Genomic DNA, 26,605 nt, shown 5'->3' on the forward strand with positions numbered 1-26,605 from the left:
AGGAAACCTTGTCTATTTTGTAATACTAGCACCCGGTCTATAGTGTTCCATAAATATTTTCTAATTAAATATTTAGAGCAAACAATGATACATATGTATTTGAAGATATACTGTCAAAGATATATATCAAACCCTTCACAGTGGGAGACTTGTGAGGAAAGATGGAGAATACAGACAAAGGATGAAAAGGACAAGAAAATACAAGGTAAAAGCCTCCTATTCATGAGGTTAAAGAAAAGCATACATGTCACCTACACAGAAGAAGCCCTCTAGCTCTCTTATTATTCTTCCCTTAATTATATGAGTATTTGACACCTTGTAAGCCTAACATTAGTTTCTAAACTATAATATCAGGAGAAACTAAATCAGCATTATCCTAACTTTGTTTCAAGGAGCCTCTGCTGTTATCATAAGATATATCTCATGGGTGGTAGTACTTTTTATTTCCCCAAGGTGATAGTACTTGTATATGTTTTACATGTGGGGTTTTCTCATAAAAATTTATTTGTAGAAAAGGCATATTGGTAAAACAACAACAGCAACAAATCTGTAAAGCACAGATTTAATTCTAGCGTGAAAATACCTACATGTAGATTAAGGCCAGGGAGACTATGTAGCTACAAATTTAGGAGTAAAGCAACAGAGAATAACAAGAGTACAGGTAGAATTTGGATATTGAATCTTCTTGGGTTTGGGGTTAGAAGTTTGCTGAAGATACACATATTGTTAATTCAAAACTTTGTTTAGGATTATCAGTTTGATTTAAGGTCCATAAAATTTGCATTCTTGTTTGGAATCTGGGGCAGGTAAAGGAAAGGGTGGCTTATGAATTTCTAAAGTTCAAATCACTTCTTGTAATTAAACACATTGTATTTCTATTACCTTCCTCAGCATAAGCAAGGGTGTAAGCAAGGGTATTCTTATTAAAGTCTCTTGATTGAATTGTTACATACAGACCAGATCCAAGACCCAAATAAAATATTTAACCAATGTAAGGTGCAATTTTCCCACATTTTCATGTTTTTGATATTGACATGCATTACATAATGCATACACTTAATGTGGTATTGTGCCTATTCTCTCAAACATTGTTATAAATAAATGGCATGTTTAGCTAGGAATAGTGGCACATGCCTGTAATCCAAGTGGCTCAGGAGGCTGAAGCTGGAGGACTGAAAATTCAAAGCCAGCCTCAGAAACTTAGCAAAGCACTAAGCAACTTAGTGAGATCCTGTCTCCAAATAAAAAATAAAAAGGGCTGGGGATGTAACTCAGTGATAAAGCACCCCTGAGTTAAATCTCCAGTATAAAATAAATACAAATAAAAAAATAAAATAAGTAATAAATAAATGGCACATTTATAATTTGATGATGTCTTGAATTCAAGAAAACACTATATTATCAACAGGAATAATAATCATATAAGTTTGAGCAATAAACACTTGAGATGGGGTCAACAATCTCTTTATGTCTTACCGATAGGGTTAAGCAATGATGGTAAATAGCACCATCAATAAGCCTACAGGGGGGGCTGGGGTTGTGGCTCAGTGGGATAGTGCTCTCCTAGCACGTGCAAGGCCCTAAGTTCAATCCTCAGCACCATATAAAAAGTAAATAAATAAAATAAAGGTATTGTGTCCGACTACAACTTAAAAAAAATTAAAAAAATGAGCCTACAGGATAAAATTCAAACTACAAATCAGGCTTTATTTATTTTTTAGTGCTGGTGATCAAATCCAGGACCTTGAACATGCTAGGCAAATGCTCTACCTCTGACCTACATACCCTGAACCCAAATCAGGGTTTTAAATTGTTTTTTGAAAATAAGCTTACCAGTATGCCATTACCTACACTTATTCCTAATTCTTCTTGTACTCTTTACTTACACAAATATAACATGCTATTTCATACCTAGATACCTTTCCATGTGCTTTTACCTATTCTGCTTATAACTCCCTTGGAATGTTGTCTACTATAGAAATCTGATCCAACCAAATGGAGCTGGTTGATCCCTTTATGTTTTATATCACTTTGTACCTGAATATACCTCTACATATGTACTTACAAAACTGAACTGAAATTATTTATAGGGGTCTACCTCCTTTACTGTAAATTCCTTGAGGAAATGGACCATTTCTTATTTATCTTGTATCTTGGTACTTAGGACAGTGTTTAGTATGTAGTAGTGTTCACTAAGTATTTAAAAATTGAATAAATGGAATGTAAAGCACTTACCTAGCCTGCACAAGGTCTTGGGTTTGGTCCCAAGCAACACACAAAAAAAGTTGAATAAATAAAGCAATAAGAGTAAGAAAGGAAAGTAAGAGGAAAAGAATGATATACAAGTGATAAAGTGCTATAGCACCAACAAATGTTTTATTTCCTGCTGTCCTTCAATGAGTGGTGTCCATGCCTTATCCAAACTCTCTGAACTCCTACTAGATTTACAATTGACTTTCAATGAGTTTGGTAATAATAAAATTAGTTCATTTATGTTAGCTTTGTCTCTTAAGTCAATTATAAATTCATTAGACGGAAGGATCAGTTCTTCTGCATATACTTATTGAGTTTTACATAAACTGTATGTTCCTATTATGAGGTGTTATTTAGTTTCCAAGATTCATTATTCAAGATACCTTTATTATTAAAACTAGTAGTAGCAATTTGCATGAGAGAAATGGAAAGGCTCACTACAGATTTATTTATTTTGGGCCTAGAATTTCTCCAGAGCTTAGAGTAATCCCCAACACTAGACATCGAAAACATAATTTTACAGTAATTTAGGAGAGAGGAATTTGAATATTACTGGTAAAACCCTGAGAACTAATTACTTCAAGATCACTTGAAATCTTAACTCATTAGAGTTTGAAAAATCTCCTGAGGTACTTAAAGTCACTTCCCATTATTTTACTTGATTCAATTGAATATCTTAGATTTTGCTAATAAGAGAAAACTTGAAGTTCATGCCAAAGAGAGATTCCATTTATCATTTGCTTAAGGAAAAAAATATTAAGATCTTCTATGGGCACCTCAGTATTCTATAATGTATTCTAAGAGAGGAGGAACAAAGATAGAAGGATAGCCCTACCTCAAAAATGACTTAACAGAATTACTTATGTTTGGTGCCAAAATAAGTCTAATTCTACACTCTAGATCAGGCCCAGACTTTTCAATAAGATCATTAGGAGGATCAAATAAGCAGAAGTAAGGTGGTACTATTGATTTTGCTGGTATTATTATGGTTATTATATGGAAACAGCAACTTGGATGCTCCCCAACATGCTGTAGTGTCATTCAAATAAGGGAGTGAAGCAACATTTTAGACATCTTCTTAGTAGTTTAAATCAGATGTTTAGAGGTAAACTGATTCAGGGAAGGTGATATTTCATTCTGATTGCCTATCAGCATCAAAAGGTAATAACCAATCAGTCAGTATGCATGTGACAGCAGTAAGATGAAAGAATATTCAGCACAATCAGACTGCATGGTTTTAGTAGGAGGACCTGTAGTAATCATGTATTGTATCATATGATTTTACTATGTTTGTTTGTAAATCTTATCCAACATGTGTAAACTTCATTGGTTTTGTAAATGTCACCAATTTTAAACTGTCTGTCCTATTATTCCCATTGTGCCTGAAACATGGTAACAACTATGAAGAATTTACATCATTGCCTACAATGTTATATATATATATATATATAACAGTCAGTCAATTCAGCTGTAATGGTCATACAGACAATGGGAAAAGGGAGGAGAGGCTTACCACGAGCTCCTGACAACATGCTGTTGAAGAATCCTTTCTTGTCAATCCTAGGTATATATCCTCAGTTCCCACCTGCTGTTTGAATATAATCTCATACCTGAAAAAAAAAAGTCAATTATGATAGGGACTCAAATGAAAGAGCAATTTCCTGTCACAAAGCAGAAAACTAGAAACATATGAGGATATGCTATTACAAAAAGTAAAAGGACTAAATAAAATGCTTGCTTTTTAGTAGTAGAACAAAAAGGAGCAGAAGTCTAGAAATACAGTAAAAAATACCAGACTCTAAAAAGCAGGATTATTATTTTGTACATACTTATTTTCTAAAATAAACCTTAACTCTTTTGGAACTATATGGATAAAATGGAATGGGGGAATTTCTAATAATATTATAATAAGATTAAAAGTAGAAGATCAAAAAAGGTCCATTCATAGAATACAAATGGCTCAGGAAACACTGAGCCCATAACCCAGGATTTGATGGATAAACAGAAACCCACCTCTGCTAATTTTTAACCACAAAGTAAAGTTAGAAAATCCAGGTTTCATATTGTCTCTGTTAACTGTGTGACCTTAGTCAAGTTACAAATTCCTAAGGTCTTGGCTTCTTTGCTTGTATGATTCATGGTAAGGGTGGGTGAAAACTAAATGATTTTTATGGTCTTTTCTATTTCCATAGTCCCACACTGGTAAATCAGCACAGCTACACTATGGCATATAGAAACCGATCGTACAGAATTCTTAGTTCAATGAAGGATTTTCCTGTTATTTTATCCCACAAAGGCAATTCACAAATCTTTTCTTCCTCTTAAATTTGGGCTCTTCCTCTAAAATTTAGTGCTGATGATTGAACCCAGGGCCTCATGCATACTAGGCAAATACTCTGTCACTTAGCAATACCTCCTGCCCTAAAACTTAGGTTTTTTAAAAATTTTTTTTAGTTGTTGGTAGACCTTTATTTTATTTATTTATATGTAGTGCTGAAAATTGAACCCAGTGCCTCACACATGTGAGGCAAGTGCACTACTACTGAGCCATAGCCACAGCCCCCTAAAATTTTTTTATGTTTATTTATATCCTAATGAAGAAATGGTAAATTTCTGAGCTGGAAGACTAGAGGACTAGAATGAACTTCTGACCATTTGCAAATAGGAATGCCCAAGAATAAAAAAGGGATGGGGGGGTTTAAATAGAACTAGAAATAAGTAGATATTTGATATAGGGCACTTGTCTCTTAATAGGCTATAATGTCTACCAATATTTACAAATGTTAAGCCAGGTTAAAATAAAACAGAAAGGATCATTCCATCAGCTCATGACTCCCAGATGGATTTGCTCAGGTTCCTGCTCTTATCCTGAGCTTCAGATACAATTTTCCAACAGCCTACTATATAGGCTTGCCTTCATGTCTCAAAGGCATTTCAGGGTCTACATATCTAACACCAAACTCACTGCTTCTTCTCTACCTACATACCCTACCACAGTTAATGCATTCACCATTTTACTCAATCACCCAAGCTAGTAAGCCTAACATCATCTTAGATGCTTTCATCCATTTTATCTAATTATATACAAAACCTTCCTTCAAACTTGCTCAAATAAAGACTCTCATACTTTTCCCCAAGGTCAGGGTCTTAGCTTAAACCCTTATTATTTTTCATTTGGCCACTTACAAGTCTTCTTTTCTAAACAGTTTGTTCATGTTACCCATTTTCCTCTTTACCCACTGGGCATTATGAAATTATTTTCAAAAGGTAAAACTTTCTGGGGCTGGAGTTGTGCCTCAGTGGTAGAGTGCTCACCTAGCATGTTCAAGGCACTGGGTAAAAAAATACAGATAAAAATTGTAAAAAGCAATGTTCCTCACATATTGAATGGAGTTATTATTTATTTAAAGCTTTCATGAATGTTCTATCTAGAGAATCTCAAACATGGGGATGAAAAGTGAAAATGGATTCAAATTTGGACTTTTCTGCATTCGGATGTGTGATATTCATAAGACAATGTGACAAATGAGTGACTTCTTAACTTTCATATGGATGTGTGGGCACTGTATAAACTTAACCTGAGATTTTCTTTTTTCATTCTTAAGATGCAGACAGAAATGTTGTATTAAAATCTCCTTTGATTTTTTACAAGGTTTATATTTTTTAGCATAGTTTATTTGAAAGCTGGATACTTCTTTCCCATTAATTACCCCCACTCTCCCACTGCTTCTATTTTCAAAACTGATATAGAAGATACAAGCACTGTTTTTTTTAAATGAATTAGACAGTTTTTTAGTCACAATTAGAAAAGTTGACAGATCACTTGCCATAAACGTCTTTAATAACTAATAAAGTACATTATACTTTTACAAATATTGCTTTTTTTGGTTTATCTATATACTCAGAGTTTTATATTAAATATATATGTATATATATTTAATGCTTACTCTATTTAGCAATTAATTTCATCAATATATGCAAACATACTTTATATTCCTTAGAAGTATGAGGGTTTTAAAAAAGCTGAAAGCCTTTTTTCATGATAATGATTCTAAATTTTGTATCTAGAGTTTGATGGTATTGAAAAGGCTACAAGGCTTGAATTTTGTTTGCAAAATACACTGAATACTAAGCATAATCCTGAAATATTTAGTGAGTAAGTCTGGATAATAATTGATCATTGAAGGTAATACATAGCCTTTTGCTGAAATTATAAAACACTGAGTAATTAAAAGCAGGTCATTGACACATAAACATGGTATTATAATTGGGTTTGTATGAATGCTTGCAATTTAATGGGGTGATTTTCTCCTAGTGTTACTTCTATACTAGACAACAAACTGACATTAAATATAAATTTATAATGAAAATGACAATTTTTCATTTTTTTGCTTGATAAAACTGAAAGGAAGGTATTATGTTTTATTATTTGTTTTTGCCTTAGAAGGGGAAAAATGATCAATTATATGTGTCCTTCTATGTGTCCCTATTGTTTTATCTTTTATGTGGTAAAAGCAATTATACATGCCTTCTGTGTGTACCTATAGTTTTACATTTTGTGTGGTATAAGTTACTTTATGAATTGTCAAAAATAGAATGATATCAGATGATACTTAAACCCTAAACACATTCCTGGCTTCACTTGACTTACTCTGGGATTTCTCGAACATCCCACATGTCATCATGCTCTGCTCCTTCTGGAACTTCTTCTGGATTCCAGATGTCCTCACTACTTTCATCACTGGTTTGAGAGATGGCTGTGAAAAAAGGGAAGATAAAGCTGAAGCTGTGGCTTATTTTCCTTCCATGAAGAACATGGATCGTGTTCTTCACACACTTTTTGGGATAATTGAAGTAAAACATTTTTTATTTGTAATCACTACCTTGCTCTTTTGGCCCAGACAGGCTAAATTAGTAACAACTGATCTTAAATATTATCAGTACAGACCAATAAATTGTAGAATTATAATAATAATTGTAGAAAAATACATAAGCAAAAAAATAGATAATCTATAACCTAACTTCCTGGAGATAATTAATGTTCTCATTCTGATGTTTTATATCTTCCCAGTTCCTCTCTGTCTGCTCTCTCTCTCTCTCTCTCTCTCTCTATATATATATATATATAGATAGATAGATATAGATATATATATAGATATAAGACATATAGATATATATGCAAAAGAAATACTGTACCTTTTCAGAAACAAACAGGATCACATGTAAAATATTTATATACATATATAAAAGATAAAAATCAAACATATGATCAATCTTATTTAGATAGAAATGTGAGCCTAGTATTGTGTTTTACTACATAAAACACTTGAATACCTTTTCTATGCAAATGTGACATTACTTTAAAAATAATATCAATTAAGGAAACTTAAAGCAGTGGTATGAGGATCATTTTTTAATCCAGTATTTTCCTCACATATATATGAGCTTTAAAGAAAATATATCACTTCTTATCCTTCATGCAGAACTTTTGATTTTCTATGTCATCTTTAAAATATTTTTAAAGTAGACAGGCTCCAGTAGGTATGCAAAAATCCAGCTTACATTTGTTCTATTGTGGCATCAGTGGGAACATGCATTAGGTGCAGCACAGAGTCCTTTCAAGTATTCCCAGAAATTCACTTGATTGCCAGGTTTTCAATTCTGCCAATTCTTTTTAAATTATGTGCTTCTATCTAGCATGGTCAAATTTATATAAAACATTTTACATGTGACTCATTGTCCTCAAAATTTAGAGAGTATTAGACTTACATTATCAGAAATAATAGACAACACAGAAGTACATCTGGATTTGAACTACTCTGCCATGTAGTAACCATCTCTAAGGCAAACTGCCTCTTGAATAATAACTGAAAATTTTAAACATCCTCAGACCTTATTTTAGCCATTATTTTAAGCATTTTTTCAGATAATATCTTTCACAATTAGATTAATGAATGAATTCACTTCCTCTCTCTGTCCATTTTCTGGTAACTGTGATCATCACCAACAGAATTAGAGTTTCCTATATTTTTTTAGTTGTAGTTGGATACAAAACCTTTATTTTATTTATTTATTTATTTTTATGTGGTACTGAGGATTGAACCTGGGGCTTCGCACATGCTAGACAAGTGCTCTACCACTGAGCCACAACCCCAGCCCCTAGAGTTTCCTATATTTTTAAAGATTTGAGAAAAGCTCAATTCTGTGAAAATGTATACACCAAAATGCTAGGAAAACATTACAAAATGTCTTTATTCTAGTTTTTGGACCCATGATTATTATTATTATTGTTGTTTTTTTGAAGGACTAGGGATGGAACCCAGGACTTCTACATGCTAGGCAAATGCTCTGCCACTGAGCTACCTCCCCAAACCCTGGACCTGTGATTTTTAAAATAATTCCATGAACTTTAATTCACAAGTATCAATGTAAGATAAAATTGTGTGGTAACTTGTTTTATTGTTTTCTCCAAAAGCCTATTAGCTCAAACAAAGCAGGGACTATTTTGATATTGGTATTGATCACAGTCTCTGAGATGATCATACTGCCTGGCACATAATAGGCTCTCATAAATATTTATTGAATGAATTAATAAGGGAATTGTGTGAAATTGCCAGGATATGGAAGAATAGAAGGTGAAGAAGCTAAGCAACTTGGGAAAGAGACCCTAAAACATTAAAATGATTATCTAATCATACATGACTTTCTTAGTCACATGTCAGTAAATATGTCAGTGTGGATAATTCAAGGTAATGATTTTGCATTATTAGGAAAACTGCTTCCTGCCACAGTAGAGTAAAAACAATATCACAGAATTTTTATGTGTAAATGGCTATTCATCATTTCCATGATTATTTCTTTATCTATTTTTTTTTTTTGGTACTGGGGATTGAACCCAGGAGCATTTAACCACTGAGCTATAACTCCAGCCCTTTTTTGTATTTTATTTAGTCACAGGGTCTTACTGTTTTGTTTAGTGCCTTGCTGAGTTGCTGAGGCTGGGATTATAGGTGTGGCACCACTCCCAGCTTCTTTTTTAAAAATATTTTTTTTATATTGACAAATAAAAATTTTATATACTGGTCATGTACAGCATAATGTTTTGAAGCATGTAAACATTGTGTAATGGTTAAACCAGGCCAAATAGCATATACATTACCTCATATACTTTTAAAAAATACTTTTTTAGATATTGATGGAACTTTATTTTTTTCATTTACTTATATGTGGTGCTGAGAATTGAACCCAGTGCCTCACATATGCTAGGCAAGTGTTCTACCACTGAGCCACAACCCCAGCCCTCATACACTTATATTTGAGGTGAGAACACTTAAAATTTACACTCATAGCAATTTTTAACTATGAAATACATTGTTGGTTAGGTCATCTTAATAAATGCTAATTTTGGTATTACTCTCCATTTAATTCTACTACCAAGTATTTATATTGATTATATTGATCTATACTGCTTTATTAAATAACTTACCATTGAGCTCTTCTGATTTTGGTGGTCCAATATTTCCAGGACCCATGGCTCCAATAGTAGATGAACAGTTTGACTGGGAAAGAAAAAAAATCCAACATTCTATACTACTAGTATAACTATATGACTAGTAATACTTTAAATCTAATAAGGTTTCCATCTAAAAAGCTCATAGAACTTTCCAGTTTAATTATTCACCACTGTTATACAATAGAGAGACAAATACCAAGTATTATTTTGAATGTGTTTTCCTAGTCCTTTCAAAAAGTATTCAGTTTAATTGACTCTGGGGCAGAATTGATTTTTGGTCAGACTAAATCCCCAGTTCTAGGTTCAGTGTACCATCCATCCCTGGGGATAGGGGAATGAGCCACATTCATCTTCATGAAGGTTAGAACCAAGTGTTAGTAGAAAAGCATTGACACTTTTGGATTTGGGCACTGTATCATTGTAGGAAGATGGGGGATAGAAATGTAGGAAAGTTTTATAGAAATAAAAACTAAGAAGTAACTAGAGGTTAAATATTCAGACTTCCAAAGACCCATTCAAAAACCTTGACAACTTTCACTGTTTTCCTCTATGAGTATGAAATGTTTCCTCTTCCCACCACCTCATGACACTGAACTAGTGGATTTATACAGCAACCCCCAAATGAATATTGTCAAATACATGCTGATCCACATTATTGTGCATACATTTTTATTTTGCCATCTTCTGCACAAGCTTTTATACTACAAGAGAACTGACCCTGACTCCAGAACAAGAACAGTCTTCATTTTTTCAAGTATTATAACATCAATATAATGGTAACCACCTCATTGGCCTGTCAGGGATTCTTTGGTATTTCAAGAAAGTTCCAACTTCTTACTAATTGTTCTTGCTGATTTCAGGGTCTATAGCTCTAATTCACTCCATTGTCAAATATTCTTATCTCCGTGGGTCCTGAAAACTAGCACCTCTAGTTCTCCTTTCTCAGGCCCCTGCTCTCATCTCCTAAGATTTTATACATGTTCAAAAGTTAGAATGTCCTGTTTGGGCAAGGGGAGTTTGTCTTTCCTTGAAAGCTCATAAGAAAAGTTCAACTGGGTCTTTATTATGCTAAACTATTCCAACAGTTATAAATCAGAAATTAATCTGTAACATCTCAACAGTTTCTGAGACAGTAAGTATTCTTTTTCAAAAAGAAGATTCAAAACTGCAATGTCTGCCGTTAAGGCATTACTGACATTTTTATGTGAAAATCCCAAGACAGTATTCTGGGTAATTTTTTTCTTCTTTTTAATCACTAAGGTCATATAAATGTGTAGTACCTTTATTAAATTATTAATCATCAGAATACTAATAGTCAATCAGGGCAAAGCATTTCTTGGAACATGAGGATCTCTTGTTTTGTTGAGTGCCTCCTTCCACAGAAAATTAAAATCAGTAGAAATAAAACCTTGAACATTCCTGAAAAAAATTGGTATGCTCCTCATGGAAAGTGATGATTAGACCAGAATGTCAGAACATAGGGGGCGTCATGATTTATTAACAATGAAAATAAATGATTAAAAATAAAAATTACAAGTGAAAATATGGAATGAGAAAATAAAAACATTAAAAACCACCTGGAAATTGTTTTCTATAAGGACATCCTTTGAGTCTTTTTTTTTAAAGAGAGAGAGAGAGAAAGAGAATTTTAATATTTACTTCTATTTAGTTTTCGGGGGACACAACATCTTTATTGTATGTGGTGCTGAGGATCGAACCCGGGCCGCACACATGCCAGGCGAGCACGCTACCACTTGAGCCACATCCCCAGCCCATCCTTTGAGTCTTTATCATGAATCTATAGCCAATTATCTGAGCAATTTATTATTTCAATTCATGCCACTGTGCAATATATAAGAGAGTTTGAACATCCTTGTCATAATGTCTGTGAAGAGTAGTGAACCTGATTTCTCACAGGCCTTAAAATCTCCTCAGGAGTTTGAAAAACAACACACATACTCTCTTACCAATCTCCCTGACTCTTAACAATTCATTTAGAAGAGGGATAGTATAAATGAACCAATGTGCATGCAATGGTTCTCTTGCTGTTTTCAGAGAGTATATTTTCAAAAACATATCACTCTTGTAATCATTTCACAGTTCCCCAGATTAATACATGTTAAAAAATGAAAGACAGTTTCTTTCCTGGAAAATTTAATAGTTCATTAGAAACATTAATTATTCTCCTACTGTTCTGATACTCTAATTCTATACACTCTAATGATATCTGTACTGTGGTGTCTGAATGACCAATTATCTCAAAATTGCTTATAACCCAGATATACAGAATCATACATTATTATAGTAATTTTCCTTTATAAATTGTACAATTTGGTAAAATGATGTTACAGTCTCTCTGTTCTCATAAACATCTTTTCTCCTAGAAATACCTCTATATGCAAATAAACATCACTAAGACATAAACACCAAAGGGAAAAGGCTTTGTAACCAGGGTATATCCTTATCTCTATTCCAATTATAAGTTCCATTTTACTATATTTCAAGATCACTGTCTCTAAAATATTTGATATACTTATTAAATATTGCATAACCCTTTCTCAAGATTTAAGCTTCAGAAAATTATTATTCTGCTATTTCAAGGTATCAGAAATGAACTTGATATATTGATATATTGCTCCTTTTTCCTTTTTCTCCTGTATATTTGTTGTATATATGTGTGTGTACTTGTGTATATGTGTGTGTTTCACACTAGTATTTCTTTGCTAGGATCTACTGAGACTTTTCATTTACTAAAACTTTCTGGTTCCAAGATAACTCAGTTTCCCTGTCTACAAATATAAATGACAAATGTGGCTATTTTATTTCCATTTCATGACTTATTTAATTCTACCCTGTTCCACCTAAGCTCTTCCTTGAGGGCGAACGCTCAATTCTATGTCTGACTCATTGAATTTATATCCTATTCAGAATATACTTGCTTTTCCACACAATGGCCAAAAGGAATTTTTGGAGGAGTAAACTGATATGTATGTTCATGGAAGATGATTTATTCATAGTCACAATAATTAAAAAACTCATTAAATTGTTTTATGTAAATTGACATATTCTATTACATTATGAGATTTCTGCCCTAAAATTTGTCTTATCATAAACAGTCTGATAACCAAGGTTCACTGACATTTGAGAAGTGGAGAATGGAGGACAGATTTTTTTTTTTTTTGTTTCGGTTATTGTGGAAATAATGGCAGTAACCTTGGGGTTGCCAAAGCTCAGTTCAGGGAACCCTTCTCTTTCCCAGTGAAGCCCATCTTGCTGTTGCAAGGCTCAATGATCTTATCTGTCCTGAACCCAAATGCTATACAGCTAATTCAGACATGTACTAGGAAGTTGACCTTAGTAGGCCCAAACAAGTTTGTCCTATTATTTGGCTCAAAATATCTTGTTCTGTTTTCATATTTACACAAATTTTTAAAAATCAAAGAACTGGCACTTGGGGGTCCAATTAATACTGTATAATTGAAAAATACTTGTTTTATAGAAATACTGTCTAGGCAAAAATAGTCCTAGCTACCACTCTGCAATGGTTGTCAAGCATTCTTTGACCATAAATATAAATGACAAACGTGGCTATTGCTACCATAGTTACAGAACTATTTTCCTATTCAGTGTTCAGGTGGTTTAGAAAAATATAATTATGTTTGCTAGAAATGTACTAGAGGTTATACTCTCATGCATAATCAGCCTTGCATCCTCCTGTGAATGTATCAGATGACACAGCTTTGCTCCCACAGCAAGGTGGGAACAAGTTGTTTAAATACAGCTCCACAACTTCACTGAACGGAACTAATTGATCTATAAGTATATGACCACCTGTCCAAAGTCGAAATCATCCTCTTCTTCAGGATAAAGTAGATTGGAGAGGGCTTCCAGAGTAGAAATTGAAGAAATAGTCTCAATTTCCATATTTTCAGATTCAATATTTTCTGTTTCCATATTTTCAGTTTCTGTATTTTCAGATTCCATATTTTCAGATTCCATATTCTAAAGAACAAGATAATCAGAAGTAAATATTTTACTTTTCTGTTTTATTTAAGACATAAAGATTTTTTTATTGTCATATCTCCCTTCTTTCACTGGGTCACTCCATTGTCTCTTATTTGAAAATATTTGTAATCTACTTCAGATAGATACATGTATTTTGCTAACTCACAGACCTGGGGCAGCAAGTAAACTCAAGCTTTCAGCCTGCTTTACTAAAACTTCGTATTCAATCTAACAAGCACTTCACCTACCATACTGGTTCTCAGGTTTTAGTGTGCTTCAGAATCAGAATCACCTCAAAAAAAAAAAAAAAAGAATTACTCAGGAAGTTGGATAAAGATGCAGATTCTTACAGGTTATATACCATTACTTGAGAACATACATTTTTAGACTATATCTGTTTCATGTATGCTATTTAGGCTACATATTCCATTTAGGGAATGGGAAAAAAAGCTGTTGCTTCCGGGATATGCCAGATAACCTTTATTTAGTTCACACTTTTGCCTCAGATGAGCCTGTTCCTATCTGCTTTATTTCAGTTCCTTATTATTATTATTTTTGGGGGTCATGCTAGGAATGGAATCCAGAGCTTTACACAAGACAGGCAAGGGTTCTATCACTGAGCTCTGCCACCAGTCATCCCTCTTTAAAATTTTGAGACAGGGTCTCACTGAATTCCCAATCTGGTCTCTGACTTGGGATCTTTCTGCCTCAGGCTCCCTGGCTGGGATTATAGGTGTGCACCACCATGACTACTATTTCAATTCTTAATTAACCCTAGTGATACCTAGCATTATATTTCCATTTGAGATCTCTAACAGGTTGTTTCATTTACTGTAGTGAAAGTTAACACACAATTGTTTTTATGATTTTAACACCAATACTACATATGTCTGGTGTGGAACATTTTGGAAATAACACATTAAAATATAAACAATAAAATTACAAATATTTAAAATTCTGACATCAGTATTTTAAATAATCTCTGTAGTTATTTTTAGAGTAGGGATATTCAGGATCTTTAAAAATCTCAGAGGTGTCAGACTATAATGAATAACCTGAAAAAAGACTGCAGAATTGGGCCTATTGTTAGTGATTTGGGCATAGCCACAATAGGAATCTTTCTACATTTCTGCTGATATTTTTAAAACATCATTTTATAAAATTAATCTCAGAAAACATTTCTTTAATGCTTTTATTAAAATGATCCATTAAATTTTTGTATTGTGCCTAGAAAGGTAATACAAAGAGATTCCTAAGTGTATGCTGGTATAGTCTCCTGTCATAATCAATCTGCATGTAGATGGTGTTTGACAGATCTTCTGTTTTATTGTTATGTTTTACTTTTATTTTGACTTTCTTTGTTAAATATAAAACTTTCCTTAATATCTATTGGAGATGTCAAGGATGAAACAAATATTAAATTGCCCCACACCTCTAGCATACAGGCAATATATCACAAAGATTAAGAGTAAAGGTCCTGGGGTTATGCTGCCTGGATTTGTATCTATCATTTACTTCTTACCTTTGTGACCTTAGCACATTATTTAAGCTCTTTATACCTAAACTCCTTTATCTGAAAAGTGGGGATAATAATAGTGTCTATCTCTTACAGTTGTTATAAGGATTAAGTAGCTTAATGCATGTAAAATAGCTAGGATTGTGCCTGGCACATAGTCAGACTCAACATATTAATTCTTTAAAAGTTTAATTTTGCTGGGCATGAATATGATTTCCAATAATGATGTAGAATAAGTTAATGATAAAACTCATTACATTGGAAACTCATTAAATTGGAAAAGGTGAAATAAAAGGTGATAAAACAATTTTCTTTCTCAGTATGGTCTGGCAGTCCGCTATGGTAATGAATAATTGACACATATTAAATTAAACAAAGAGGATCCTGTTTATATTTTAAAATTCTAAGTTGATTGTGTTCATTAAATATTTACCTAATATTAAAGGCAAAAAGTTTATTGAAATATTCTCTACCTCTGACAATGAAAGGGAATAGTGCCTTCAGATATCAGTTATAATTAGTATTTTGACATGTACAATGAGATGTTGAAGAACAAATATAGCAGAAATTGTTTATTATTCCAGCATTACTTACTTTATAGAACTATTGTGATGGTTGAATTACACAATTTAGGTGAAAGAGTTTGCTAAAATATGAAAAGCTACATAAAAATTATTTTCTGGCCCTACTGCTAAAACCCACAGATACTTGATCATGAGGCTTGTGAGAGTTCAATGGTAGACTAACTGGTGAGAGGAGAATAAACTGGTACCAGTAAAGCTAACTCAGAAGAAAAGCCATCATAAATTCCAAATACAGTGTCTGAGGTAACACTCAGAATAGCTATTCGTATGATTTTATCTGCTTGGCAGATACATGGCAGCAGGAGTTTCTGGACATGAGCAGTGCTTTAGGGCAGAAAGGTAGAATAGTCATGGTTACAAGGAGATGTATTTATCGTGAAGTAGGACCCTGTCTCATTGGTGGAAATATTGAATATAGGGTCTACTTCTGAGAATTGTTGGGGAGTGGGCAGCTAGATGAAGGTTCCCATAGGAAAAGAAAAAAGCCAGGCATATGTCAGGCTTGTGGTATTACCTAGGTACCCACAGTGGAGATTATGAAGAAAGGCTGTGTGTTCAATGGGTGCACTAGATGTAGGATTTAGGAGAGACAGATTAATTGAAAATACCTATGAGTTAGTTGGGAAGAAACTTTGACCCTGAGTTCTCATTTAGTGAGAGACAGGGCAGTGTGGACAGTGGGAGGCTATAACTGTAGGCTGAAAATCTTCAATAACTAGAGCTGGTACACAGTCAGCAGTTTATGAATACTGAACAAAGCATGATTAGATTCATATGAATTTGGTATTTGAAAATAGTCACCTTGGAAGGTTATACATTGACGTAAATTATGCTATCAATGCTTAAAATATTTTGGAATTTTCCTTTTCTTCTGAAATTGTTCATATCTCTCTATTTTTTTTTACTAAGAAAACAGGTATCATTATGGTATCATTCAGTTTGATTATACATCAGATTTGTCTCCAAGTGATTTGTACATATATCTAGATATCACATCTACTTTCAAAATATGAAGATTTGCTTCTCTGAGGATATTCAAAACAATGTGCTACAGGCCTCAAGGCAATTCTAAAAGAGTAGTTTCAAAAGTAATTTGAGCAATAGCAACGTCATTAGAATAAGTAGAGTAGCCTCCCAAAGTGACTACTTCAAAAGGGATACCACTCCTTAGGAAGTATGTATTTGGATTTCTTAAACAAATCATTCACAATAATTCTTACTAATACTTTATATATTTCAAGCGTATTATGAACTGAGCCACAGTTGGATTTCTCAATTATGCTGGCATAAAATGACATAGACTACCACTCTAGCTAAATTAGAGCAGAAATATAATAACAAAATTAGCACTTTAGCAAGAATTATTTTTACTACATCATATAGAATAATCTGTAAACACAATAATAAGTTATGACAAGTTTGTTGTATTTTGAGAAACAAAAGAATCACAGATATTTTGTATGTACTAATTAAATAGTTCAAGATGTCAAAAGAGAAAAACAATTACATGAATTGGGGAAAAATTATAAATTGAATGGAAATTAAGATTTACTGGATCTTCCATAAGTTTAACAAACCAAAATTATATTTTAAACTTGTGATGTTCTGAGAATTGAAAACTTAGGACTTAATGAGTTAAAGTTCATTTTACACAAATAGATGATATTTTTAAAAACAAGAGAATATGCCTTTTGATGAATTATTTGTAAGTTTGAAATACATAAGTTCACCTTGAGTCTCGCAATCATGACCCTTTACGATATAGCTCCAGTCTCATATTCTAAACCCTTCCCTCCTATTATTCTCTTATATTTGTTCTCTATTCTGTCAAAAACTGAACAGTTTATTAAATATACCCTATAATTTCCTGCCTTTGTACTTTGGAGTATATTCTTCTACTTGTATAGTATAGTGTAGTGATAGAAAAAGATTCTGGAGCCACACTGCTTGTGTTTGTGGCATTGTCACTTAAATAGGCCAAGAAAAACTTTAGAGAAAATTTTAAGTAAGAGTTTCAATAAAACCAAAATACAGAACTAAATATTTTATTTGATATTTTGTTATTTAAAAAGTAAATTTTCTGCTGGATGTGGTGGTACATGCCTCTAATCCTAGCAACTCAGGAGGTTGAGGCAGCAGGATCATAAGTTTGAAGTCAGCCGTCTCAGCAACCTTAGTGAGACCCTGGGCAACTTTAGTGAGACCCTGTATCAAAATAAAAAAAAATAAGGGTTGGGGACTTGCTTAGCATGCGTGAAGCCTTGGGTTTGATTGTCAGCATCACAAATAAATAAATAGGACTGGTGATGTAGTTCAGTGGTGAAACATCCCTGGGTCCAACCAAAACAAAGAAAGAAAAGAAGGAAGGAAGGAAGAAATTTTAGGCCCTGTGTTTTTCTTTCTCTTATTTTGTTAAGCCAATGCCAAGGAAATCATTGTCCAGGCAAAGCCTTTGTTTTTCCCACATCAATCTGAGCTTTTAGGGTCCTCACAGATAAAAGTAGTTGGGAGATCTATCTTGGTAGTAGCCACAACTGGCTTAAAAACAGATACTGCAGAACCAGCTCATTAACAGAACACTAGAGCCAGTTAGGTATTAACAAAGCTGAATCAGGATGGCTTCAGACCCATGGAATCGAAGTGGTATCAGTAACTTTTGGATCAAGTCAGTTCAGTTGTGAGGTTGAGATCATGCTGTTTTGTTTGTGTCTGTCCATAGTAACAATAAGGATGACTTTCTGGTACATGCCTATAATCTCAGTGACTCAGGAGGCTGAGGCAGGTGGATTACAAATTCAGGGCCAGCCTTGGCAATTCAGTGAAACCCTGTTTCAAAATAAAAAATTCAAATGTACTGTGGATGTAGCCGAGTGGTAAAATGACCTCGGGTTCAATCCCTAATATCAAAAAAGAAAAAGAGATGTAGGGTGTATAATGCTAGCTACTCTAGTGGCTGAGGTAGGAGCATTGCAATTCAAAGCCAAACTCAGCACTTTAGAGAGGCTCTGAACAACTTAGCGAGATCCTGTCTCAAAATACAATAAAATAAGATAAAAATAAAGTAAAATTAAATTAAAAGGCCTGGGGATGTGGCTCAGTGTTTAAGTGCCCCTGGGTTTAATCCCTGGCACCAAAAACAAAAAAACAAAAAAAAAAAACAAAAAAAAAAAACCTCATTGATTTTAATGTCTAAATTAAATTAAGATGCTAAATTATAGATTATTTTAAAGTGATATTTTATTAATTCAAGTACATATGGTAAATAAAATCAGGATAATAAAAACTCATCAAATAGCATCCTTTTGGAATTTACTTAATAGGTTAAAAAATAACAACCAAATTCTGACTGAATTATAATTATAACTGAATGACATCAAAGTATTCAAGATCCATTTATTCTCTAAATAAATTGGGCATTTCTTCTGCAACTTTATTTATATAATGACTTATTTAGCAATTTATGCATTCAAATTCTTCTGGGAACACAAAAGTAAACATCATCTCTGCCTCTGTGTGAATTAAATTATAACATACTGGCTTGCTGGTTAATTGCTTTTTTTTTTTTTTTTTTTTCATTGTGCTGAGGACAAAACCTAGGATGTGGCACCTGCTAGACAAGAACTCTACCACTAAGCTATACCCTCAAATCCTGTTTTCATTCTTCTTTTCACATGTTTTGAAAACTATATTCATCAGTAATTCCCTTCAAATTAAAATAGTTCATTTGAGGCTGGAGGTGTAGTTTAGTATACACTAAGCTGTGGGTCCAACTCACAAAAACATTCATTTTGAGTCTTTTACAAAACCCAATAACAGTTTCCTTTTAGGTTTCTACTTTTCCTACTGTCAAATAAACCAACTCATAAGTAGCTGTGGAAACTTAACCAAGCTTTTGTCACACATTTAATGGAAGATTGATTTTTTTTTTGCTCTTTTCATTTCTTTTTTTTTTTTTATTAGCTACACATGACATTACAATGATCTTGGCAATTCATACATTTGAATCATTGGGGTATAATTTCTCATTTTTCTGATTGTACAGATTGCAGAATCACATTGGTCATACAGTCACCTATATACATACAGCAATCATAATGTCTATTTTATTCTGCTGCCCTTCCTAACCCCCTCCCCCTCCCCTCCCCTCCCATCACTTCTCTCTATCCAAAATGGAAGATTGATTTTTGAAAGTGCCTGGAATCTTTTATAAACACAAACAATTAACCTCTTTTAACATTTTCTCTGTTCTTTATTTTGGCCATAAGGAATCTATATCATTCCAATTGTTTTTTTGGTCGATGTTTCTTCAGCACTGGGGATTGAACTCAGGAGTGGTCTACCACTGAGATACAACCTCAGCCCTTTTTAATTTTTATTTTTCTGAGGGTCTCACTATGTTGTTTAGGCTGACCTTGAACTTTCCATCTTCCTGCCTCAGCTTCTGGAGTTGCTTAGTTTACAGGCATGTGCTACTCCGCTTGGTGTCATCAATTTATATTTTTAAGTGTCCTATATATTAGATGCAGGAACATAATTAATTAAACAATCCTTCCCAATTCAACCTCCTGAGTGCCACCATGCCCAGCTTTGAAATGTGCGGTGTGTTTTTTTTTTTTTAATTTTAGTTGTAGATGGACAGAATACCTTTATTTTATTTATTTTTATGTGGTACTGAGGATAGAACCCAGTGCCTCACAGATGCTAGTCAAGCACTGTACCACTGAGCCCCAACCCCAGCCTTTTTTTTTTGTACAGGTGATTGAACCCCTGGGGCATTTAACCAGTGAGCCACATCCCCAGACCTTTTTATGTTTTATTTTGAGACAGGGACTGACTAAATTGCTTTGGGCCTTGTATATTGCGATGGTTGGTTCTCAACTCAGATCCTCCCAGGTCATCCTCCTCAGCCTGTGGGATTACAGATGTGTGCCTCCAGCCCCGCTTAAAAGTGTGTTTTTATGTGGAGATGAGAATCCTTAGTTTCTATAGAATTCCCTCAGACTTACCAACAGATGTGTAGTATATTTCAGAGAATACACTTGGCATTCATTTTTCTCCTTGTTTCTCTCAAGTCTTATATTCTTGTATCTCTTTTGGGGGGAGGGGTACTGGGAATTGAACCCAGAAGCGGTTAACCACTGACCCCCAACCCCAGGTCTTTTAAATATTTTATTTACAGACAGGGTCTTGCTTAGGGCCGTGCTAAATCCCCGAGGCTGGCTTTGAACTCACAACCTTCCTGCCTCAGCCTCCAGAGCTGCTGGGATTAAAGGCACTCACCAGGTGCCTGGCTCCATTTAGGTCTAAATGGAGATTAAGATAGCAAATTTTTGGTCTGCGGTTGTGGCTCAGTGGAAAAGTGCTCACCTACCACTTCTTGTTAGGCCCCAGGTTCAAATCTCAGGACAACCTCAAAGTAAATAAGTAAAAAATAAAGGCGTGTAAGTAAAAGAAATAATATTAAGGAAAAAAGAGGGCAAGTTTTCTTTTTAGAGCTTTGAAATTTTCTCCTCAACAGTCCTGGCTTCGTTTTCTGTCGTTTGTGTTCTGAACCACTATCACAAGAGTAGGCTCTTAGGAGAAACAATCCCCCTGTCTCCAGGCCAAACTCAGTTCCCTCCTCTGACTCAGGTTCATTTTTTTTTTTTAAAAATCAAATTCCCCTCTTTTTGAAAGGAATAGTCAAACGACATAGAATACTTACTCCCTCAAATCAGCCCTTGGCGAATAGCAGGTTTTGTAGGAACAAGTAGTTTTGGCACACCACACTCCCTCTCACTAAGTGCGAATCTAACGGCTCCCTTCTCCTCATCCGGTTTGACCAAGTTCAGTTGGAACTCTGAGGCCACAGCACCAAAATTCTCGCACACAGGTCATTGTTCACGCAGCAAGTGGCAAGGTTCACGTTTTTAGGTCTTAACAGTGTTATCCACGCCCCCTCTCCCCACACATCCCAACCCAGACTGCAGCTGCTCCACTTGGAGCACATGGATCTACCTATAAGAAACAGGATTTACACCCTCCATTTAGCCAACCTGAGGGGAAGGGAGAACAGCTAAGTGTGTGAAAGCTGAGGTAGCTAATTGGAAAGTCTTCAGATGTTTATTTTGGCTTTCTGATAGTCAGTCGACCAGCACCCATACCTTGTATGTTACTTCCACGTCTCTCACATTCCGAGAGACTGAGTTTTGTTAAAGAAGCACCCTGCTTCTAGTGCCTAAGACTGAGGGATTGAGGAAACGGTTCACCTCTACTTTGTGCAACTTGTGGCTTTTTCAGTTATTTCTTAGAGTCTCAAGTATCTACAGTTCTCCCTGATAGTCACAGCATCTGAGGACCCTGTTTTTCCCCCTCTTGAGGTTCGGATTTCCTCACCTGGGTCAGTTTTCAGGTCGCTGGCTAGGCCCCGAAAATAGCGGAGAGCTCTGCGTCTCTCAGTTGCCTGGGTAACAACTTGGTTACCCGTTCCCCCCCCCCCCGCTCCCCCCTCCCCCTTCCGCACACCACCACCTCGGGCCTTCCCGCTTGACCTCCCTGGCCAATCATAGAGGAGTCTCCTTCAAAACAATACCAGAATCAGCCAATCCGGGTGCGTCCAGGTCGGGTCAATGGCCGCCCTTTCTAGTTAAGTAGGTCGACCCCAGTTAAGCCTCAGTAGCGGTTAGCGTCTCTTCAGCCAGAGAGTCGTTCGTTTCCGGCTCGCGTAGGTCTGGGTCTGCCTCTGGTGGCTACACAGCCTCGGAGGCCAACCCGTTTACTTTACGGACGGGACAGAAAGCAGCGACTGCTACTACGGTAAGTTTGTAGGACTTTCGTGGGTAGGCTTCTCTCACCGTGAAGCTTTTTTGCCCTGTGAATTCCAGTTCTGAGGACTCAGTCACACGCACGTCTGTAGCAGCGGGAGTAGAAGGGTAGGGTCGGTGGGCCAGGAGTTGAGAAGGATTTGCTTGGCTCTGAACCTTGTTCCCCCAGCCCCCTCCCTCTGACAGAGACACGTGTCATTCTTCTATCGCGGCTCAACGCGCGTCTGTGTAAAGTGAGGTCGCACTTTTTCTCTGCTTGGGCAAGCCTTCGTGGCCTGAAGCCCCAGGGGAATACTGGCTCGGCTGCCGTGAGGCACCTGTGGCGCACAAGTAATAGCCGCGCGTGGTCCCAGATCCTGAAAAAATCGCCTGACAGGCTGCCCTGCTTTTCCCGCCTTGTAGCAGAGAAACGCAAGCTTGCCTCCCTCTTGTCACTGCTTGGGAATTTGGGTGTCTTTACTTAGGGGTAGAGTTGTATCCCTAGTTTCCCTGCAGTGCGCGGTTTAATTTTAAACAAAGGGGAGGGAGGGATGGGACAATAATTATTTGGAGTTTCCTGAACTGTCTGTGATTAATAATTGGGCTCAAAACACATTGTTTGAATGTTACAAACCAGGAGAGACAGGATGAATTTCATGATTAGTTGCTTTTGATAACTGTTGAATTTTGGATTGGAATTTGACTAGAATGCACTGAAACTGTTTCCCTTCTCTCTGATACCATGCTTTTCTTAACTTCCACCCCATCTGGCAGAGGTGAGGGTGAAGTTTGAGTAATTTGTCCATTCTGCTTATTGTTGTCTGTGGTGAGCAAACAAACAAACAAACAAACAAAAAAGGGGGTTTGAATGTTATTCACTAAAGTAAAGTTATTGGCTTTTTGGCCAAATTACCTATACCAAAATTCCTTTATTACTGCGGGTGATCATAGTTTATGTGTCTTGCATTTTGTTAATTCTCTAGATATTTGTAGAACTTAAGTTATGTGTTATGCTATCCTTTTTTCGTGTGTGTGTGTGTGTTTGTGTGTGTGTGTGTTTAAGTCTGCTTCAATACACGTTATTCTAAAGTCTAAAGTGCCCAGCCCGTGTTTCATATACCTTTTGGCCATGATTCACAGTGAGAAATAAATTTTATGTTGTGGCTTCAGGACACATATACACTATATAGAAATGACGACTGTTTTGCAAAAACAGTACTTATTACATGCAGTATACTCTGGCACATTCCATTATATTTTAATGAATTGTCATCCACAGTTTGCAAGACATTGACCTTAGACATTTAGTTTTTGAACTTTTGTATGCACTTAGGGAATAACACAAAGATTAGAGATGTTCAGTGTGAAGCCTCAGGTCACACTGTCATTGCATCTCAGCCAATAGAGCTCACTTGATTAAGTCTTGACTTGTTCTGCCTTGATAGCAGATCAGATCTAGAGGCAGAAATTAAGTGGGGAAAGTTTCTCTGACTTTCCAACTCAGAACAGAGGTAACTGAATTTGGCTACTAGTTTGTTTGTTTGTTTGTTTGGGTACCAGGTATTGAGCCACTTCCCTGACCTTGTTTTGTATTTTATTTAGAGACAAGGTCTCACTGAGTTGCTCAGCACCTTGCTTTTGCTGAGGCTGGCTTTGAACTCATGATCCTCCTGCCTCAGCCTCAGGGGCTGCTGGCACCCAACTGCTAGTTTGTTTTTAACGTAACAAACCTTAAAAAATTGAAAGATAAAAAGTACAGCTAAAAATTTCTTTTTATAGCTACGAGAAAGAGATATAGTTTAGGTAATCCTTTTGTATTATATAGAGTAAGTCTTTTAAAACACTGGTGAAATGATTTATTAAACCAGCATTGAAAGAAATTAAAGATAAAAAATTGCACTCATTTCTCTACTGTGATAATATAGTAGTTCTGTCCCCCTCCCTTTTTTATCCATATATACCAATATTTTTACATAACTGTGCTTCTTGTTTATATAGTTTTTTTTTGTTGTTGTTGCTCATTTAATACTGTTCTGGATTTTTTTCCTGTTTGATAGTCTTTATAATTTGAATTATTAATATTACCCTAATATTTCAGAGTGAGTCAGCCTAACTAAACCAACAGATGATTTATTTCCAATTATTTCATGTTATAAAAAATAACGCCGCAAAGTGTTGATTACTTAAAATCCTTTATATAACTTTTGTCTTCCATTCACTGGGTTAAGAGGAAGCCTAATAGGTAGGCCAGGGATCTGGATCTGGACTGGGAATTTTTGCCCCACTTATGTTTGAATTTGGCCTTCCAGTTTCTGTATGCTAGAGCAACAGTGATCAACTGTGGTGTTCTTTATACATATGAGTTAGGCTGAATGTATTTTTTCCATTAATAAGTATAGACATTTTCGACATGATTTACTTTTAAAAAAGCATGAATCATAGCAGGTCCAGGCAGATTCAAGTGCCATAATAATACTCACACTGATTAAATTTCTTTCTGACTATCTTTTCCAAAGGTTATATGAATGTGTATTAATTTTTAATATAAAATATTTTATAAAGCAGCCAATTAAATTGATTAGAAGAATAAAAGTTATAATTGATCTATATTAGCACATCTCCCTCTTCAAAGCACACATATTGTCTTACTTTCTGTCATTTTCAAACAGTAAGTAGTCCTTTTTGTGTGTGGGGGGCGATGCGGGGGGGGGGATACTGGGGATTGAACCCAGGGATGCTTTGCCACTGAGCTACAACCCCAGCTCTTTTTAGTTTTTATTTTGAGACAGGGTCTCACTAAAGCCTCAATAAGTTGCTGAGGTTGGCCTTGAACAGGAATCTCCCCACCCTCAGTCCCCCTAGTGCTGGAATTATAGGCTTGTACCACCACTGTGCTGGGCATGCTGGGCTAGTAGTTCCTCTTTTTAAAAATTATGAAATACTTCAAAGAAAAAACACAGAGACCATTTTAACACCCACCAAAGATTTAACAACTATTAAAAATTTGCTATATTTTTCTTAGATGATGATTTTTTTTTTTTTTAGGTGCTGGTGATTGAACCCAAGGCCTCACTTATACTAAGCATGGATTCTACCAGTGAGCTACACCTGCAGTTCCTTGTTTGTTTGTTTTTTTTTAAGAACTAAAACATTATAGCAACTACTTAATATCACTTCCCAGTCTCATTTCCTTCCTATTGCAGTGATAATTGTATTTATGTAGTTTATATTTTCCAGTGTGTGTTTATAAGTTCACTAAGATGGGTCCATAAATGATTTGTAATATTTTTGTGTCTCCAAGGTTTACATAAATGGCATACTGTACTTACTCTTCTGCAACATTTTATGGTCAATATTGGTTTTGAGATTTAAATGCAAGTAGCTATTTTTATTGCTATATAGTATTCCATTTTTATTGCTATATAGTATTCCATTGTATGACTATACTATTTTTTTTAAATTTATTTTTAGTGCATTATAGATATATCTAACAGTGAGGTTCATTTTGACATATTCATTAATGCATTTAATGTAGTTTTATCCACTTCAATCTCAAATACTACCCCCTTCTCTGCCCTTCACTAATCCCCTTCCTCTACTCTATTGGTCTTCCATTTATGTGTTTATTTATTTATTTTTTAAAAAAAATATTTTTTTAGTTGTAGTTGGACACAATACCTTTATTTTATTTATTTATTTTTATGTGGGGCTGAGGATTGAACCCAGCCTCTCACATGTGCTAGGCAAGTGCTCTACCACTGAGCCGTAACCCCAGCCTGTTATGTGTTTATTTTTTAATTGATATATTATAGTTGTATACAAAACTGGAATGCATTGTAGTATAGTCATACTTGCACCTAATATAATTTGGTCAACTTCATTCCTCATTTTTCCCCTTTCTTCCCCCTTGGTCCCCATGCTTCCACTCTACTGTTTTCCCTTCTTTTCTTGT

At 35.1% G+C, this 26,605-nt stretch overlaps 2 protein-coding genes across 4 annotated transcripts in view; one reads left to right on the forward strand and one right to left on the reverse strand.

Moving 5' to 3' along the window:
* Positions 1–22,774, reverse strand: part of Dnaaf6 (dynein axonemal assembly factor 6) — a 40,437-nt gene extending 17,663 nt beyond the window's left edge. Inside the window, exons 1-5 of the mRNA XM_026402661.1 lie at positions 22,705–22,774; positions 13,598–13,768; positions 9,740–9,812; positions 6,905–7,010; positions 3,767–3,863 (exon numbers count right to left, since the gene is read on the reverse strand). Of these exons, the coding sequence (XP_026258446.1) occupies positions 3,767–3,863; positions 6,905–7,010; positions 9,740–9,812; positions 13,598–13,765 (444 nt within the window). The 5' untranslated portion in view covers positions 13,766–13,768; positions 22,705–22,774. The remainder of the gene's footprint in view (positions 1–3,766; positions 3,864–6,904; positions 7,011–9,739; positions 9,813–13,597; positions 13,769–22,704) is intronic.
* Nup62cl (nucleoporin 62 C-terminal like) overlaps positions 22,516–26,605 on the forward strand; it is a 79,234-nt gene continuing 75,144 nt past the window's right edge. For all 3 annotated transcript variants that reach the window (XM_026402658.2, XM_077793845.1, XM_077793846.1), the window contains exons 1-2: positions 22,516–22,666; positions 25,699–25,750. In XM_026402658.2, the coding sequence (XP_026258443.1) occupies positions 25,738–25,750 (13 nt within the window). In that variant the 5' untranslated portion in view covers positions 22,516–22,666; positions 25,699–25,737. The remainder of the gene's footprint in view (positions 22,667–25,698; positions 25,751–26,605) is intronic.

Source organism: Urocitellus parryii, chromosome X (genome assembly GCF_045843805.1).
Source record: "Urocitellus parryii isolate mUroPar1 chromosome X, mUroPar1.hap1, whole genome shotgun sequence".
Classification (NCBI taxonomy): Eukaryota; Metazoa; Chordata; class Mammalia; order Rodentia; family Sciuridae; genus Urocitellus; species Urocitellus parryii.